Source organism: Pieris rapae, chromosome 17 (assembly GCF_905147795.1).
Source record: "Pieris rapae chromosome 17, ilPieRapa1.1, whole genome shotgun sequence".
NCBI lineage: Eukaryota > Metazoa > Arthropoda > Insecta > Lepidoptera > Pieridae > Pieris > Pieris rapae.
In genome coordinates, this window is record NC_059525.1 from 188,498 (window position 1) to 192,175 (window position 3,678).

Sequence of the window (3,678 nt, forward strand, 5' to 3'; positions counted from 1 at the left end):
TTTAAACTTAAATCTATCGTGATTCGATCACTTTAAGCTTTTTAAGCTTAATCAAAGAGTGTAAATTAACTAATTGAGTACAGTCCAAATATACAGCGAAGCATTTTATTTATTAAAATTAAATTATATTTAAATTAAGTTAAATTCTAGTGTCAATAAATTAAGTACATATATAAAAGTATTGTGGTACCAAAAAGTGCTTAAAATTCGTTCAATTAATCCTATAATAAATTAGGCCAATAACGAATTGAGATTCATGCCTTTGGCACTTAAAAGACTAGGCTCTTAAAATAAACTAACTTAAATTAACATGTTCAATAATATAAAGAGAGCTAGGATAAGTCACGTGCTATTCTAAATATTCAACAATTGGTGACTAGTGCTCACAATTTGCTATATTCTACTAGAGAATGCGTTTACTATGAAAAGTCGCATAGTTGGCTAATAAACGTAGGTTTTATACAAAAAAACCCTACAATGCCGAAGGATAAAATGTAGGTATACAAAACCGTTCATTATTAAAATTGCGCCAGCATAACTAGCGAATAATTCGTTTCATTCGTGTATTCGAGTTTGAATTGGCAAAGTAAGTTAGATGCTACAAAAAGTAGTCGTGCGAAGTTTTCTTCACTTCAGATCTTGCCAAGACACAAGTCATTTATGTACAATAATTACGACTGCCAATTGAGTTCTCTACCCGCTTATCTAGTAGAATATATAAAATTCGTAGATTATATCTATATACAATATACATACCTATAATATAATATCACATCTTAGGAATTGCGCCATTGACGCCCTTAATACTGTATAGGCATGTCAATATAACTAGAGATACAATTAAAGTCCTTTAAATTATTCTAAACTAACCTTACAGCTATGGAACATAGGCTCACAGCACCGTTTGGTCCCATTTATGCTATAATACTGATACAATTTCTCTAATACTAAAAAATACGGTTTCAAACGGAACATTTTTCCGCTTTCGAACATTTTCTTACTAGCAAGGAAATCACGCATCCACGGTATGCAATTCTTCCAGATTCTGATAGATTCAAGCAGAGATGTCCCAAAGATTATCGCACCGTGTTATCAGTCGTACAGTGCGACAATGTCACTAATAGATAAGTAATGTTCAATCACCAATTGTTCACTCTTTTTCGCGGCTCACAAGCACATTTGGACCTATTCCATCTCATATTCATATTTCTCTGTAAAGAAAAAACAACATTCGTCAATCTCTGTGAATATTAAATGTGCAGTAGGTTGAATTGTATTCCAATACATTTGGTTTGCATTTTTAAAAAGCGTTAGACATTTGACTATATCTGCTTTAAGATATATTCTTCTTGAATTCTTTAAAATTAACTACCCGTAAAAGATAAAGTAGTTATTTGCCTTCAAACGCGAAGATATGTTTCGCTGGAAAACGAGTCCTGACTACAGGGTAGTACAAGAACCAAGGGCAATTAACTAGGCAACGAAGTTGGCTGTTTAAACTTGATGGTGGGTATGACACCTCCACCACATAGACGAGTAAATAATTAGTAAAATGAACAAAATATTTAGATATAAGCTTAAAAACACAAAAAGCTAAAGTAAGACAACGGATGTCAGCAAAAACGGCAAATAAAAATGTTGTAAACAACATCCATGCAGCAGAAAAATAAAAATAAAAAATACATGAAAAAGCGGTTGTTACATGCGTGCCGATACGTTAGTGGACATCCATTATCTTACGAACCTTTTTGAGACAATTCCTCCTTTCGTTCATGTTGGGGCACTGACAGGAGCACTTACGAGGGTTGAATATCTTTGGCGCTGAACAATCCTTTGCGCCAGAGACGCAACAGCCGCAAGACTCATGCACCACCATCTCATATGTCGAGCAGCTTTCTCGTTTCGTCTTAAGGTCAAATATTCGAACCTGAAACAATTGAATAGTTATAATTCATAAGAGAGCTTGGTCCAAAATCAATTTAAAAAGGGTTTTTAATAAGTCTAAACTACTTTAGGGACTGAGTTACGTAATAGACAAGTGTGTCAAGGATGCCTAATTAGCGGTGATGCGTCTCCGACGATGATTAGTCGTGGAAATACTTTATTAATATTATATACCTACTCAAAAATGAAATGAAATTAAGTATAGGATGAAATCCTTTAGGCAGCGAATATTGTTAAAATATGTATTCCCTATATCATGGCCATATGTCGAAGTGAAAAAAGACACTTACAGGAATGTGTTCTTTTCTGGTTTTCGTGGCCGTGCATTGTGATCCTGTGGGTCCATAGCTACAGAGTCCGACACACCTCTTGACCCAGACGTGGCTCGGCGTCACCTGGGGAAACACAATAACGTCACTCAGCGAACATTCGGATGCGGATTTTCTCACGCATTAAGACACGGATGTACCCGTGCAAACAGTTCAAGCCTCGTTAAATATTCATTTTTATTTCGTTTATAATAATTCTCGCCACGCGCTTAAACAGTGGTCAACATAAATTTTATACAACTATTAATTTTAGTTAATTATGAGTTCTTAAACAAAGTTGAATATAGTATCGGCTCTTCGCAGATGAGTGAGATAATAATTGCCCATGGTGACTAAATATGAATTACATAACAATCGTGTGCGCACGTTTAAGATTAATATCGCCAATAAGATGAGGAAAGAAGTATAATTATGATAACTGAGGTCATAGTCTTTTCTACAAATTGTAACAAAATTAATTCAACTACATATTTTACAACATTGAGTCACTGATAAGCATTCGGAAATTTTTTATTCCGTTTCTTATCAAATTTCATTCATCGTCTAAAGAAATTACATTCGTACGATAGGATTCATTAAAATATCTAAACCCACTCTCTTAGCAATTGTTTAATATGAATTGATTAAATAATTACCTGTAAAAAGGAACCAGCCACAGTAAGTTTTTCAAAGACTTCTTTGGGTTCACCACAACTTGATTTCACAATCAGATCATTCCTTAATTTATCATGAGTGCCGTTGCAGTCAACTGCAATTAATATATATGTGTTAAATATGTCACGAATTATTTTTACCAGTAAAAAAGCCCAATAAAAATTATTTAAAAAATAAATAAATTTAGTTTATTTTAAGGACCTGTGAATCTTGTGACATAAATGAGGCATTTCAAGGAGAAATACTATTTACATTCGCGGTCTCCTAACTTCTATGTCATTTCATTCTTATCTGCGCGCACGCATAGCTTAAGTAGCACATAAGTTGCATCAGAAAACTTTTTTAACCGACGCTCCTCTGTGATTATAGATGACAACACAAAAAATATAGATAGCAATCAGTCAATATTTCGATACTTATATATTCCATATATTGTATTTCAACTTGCTCTTAAAAAGCATAAAGCAAAATTCCCAGGTACCAGGTAAAAGACAGCATTAATTAAACGTGTATAATCACCTATCTTCACGCCCCGCTGCACTTCACTATCTCCGGAGGCGACAGACTTCGGGAACTTCGGGTGGTGGTTATACGCATCCACAATCACCACCACTATCAATAACATCAAAAACCTAGCCATTGTCCTCTTTTCACTTCACTATGTCACTTGGAACTAATTAAGCCGCACTCACTTTTCAACTGTCACACGTGTTGTACCTTTCGCGGTCCGTTGTATTATGGTTGGAAGCGC

General features: G+C 34.6%; 1 protein-coding gene across 2 annotated transcripts; it reads right to left on the minus strand.

The window, feature by feature from the left end:
* Positions 1-982: 982 nt before the first annotated feature.
* Positions 983-3,678, minus strand: LOC110998333 (balbiani ring protein 3). Of its 2 annotated transcripts, none has more exons than XM_022266908.2 (5): positions 3,447-3,678; positions 2,909-3,021; positions 2,235-2,339; positions 1,745-1,927; positions 983-1,211 (listed from the first exon to the last, which is right to left on the minus strand). In XM_022266908.2, exons 1-5 carry the CDS (start codon positions 3,565-3,567, stop codon positions 1,140-1,142), a joined length of 594 nt encoding a protein of 197 aa, XP_022122600.2. In that variant the 5' UTR covers positions 3,568-3,678; the 3' UTR covers positions 983-1,139. The 2 variants fall into 2 exon arrangements, with proteins under 2 accessions (XP_022122600.2, XP_022122601.2); XM_022266909.2 differs by having other exon boundaries at positions 1,801-1,927; positions 3,447-3,677.

Coding starts and splice junctions, on each gene's coding strand:
- LOC110998333 (XM_022266908.2), bottom strand. CDS start 3,567: ATGGCTAGGTTTTTGATGTTATTGATAGTGGTGGTGATTGTGGATGCG. Junction 2,340..2,908: donor TGGCTGGTTCCTTTTTACAG/GTAATTATTTAA, acceptor GTGTTTCCCCAG/GTGACGCCGAGCCACGTCTG. Junction 1,928..2,234: donor CCAGAAAAGAACACATTCCT/GTAAGTGTCTTT, acceptor CAATTGTTTCAG/GTTCGAATATTTGACCTTAA.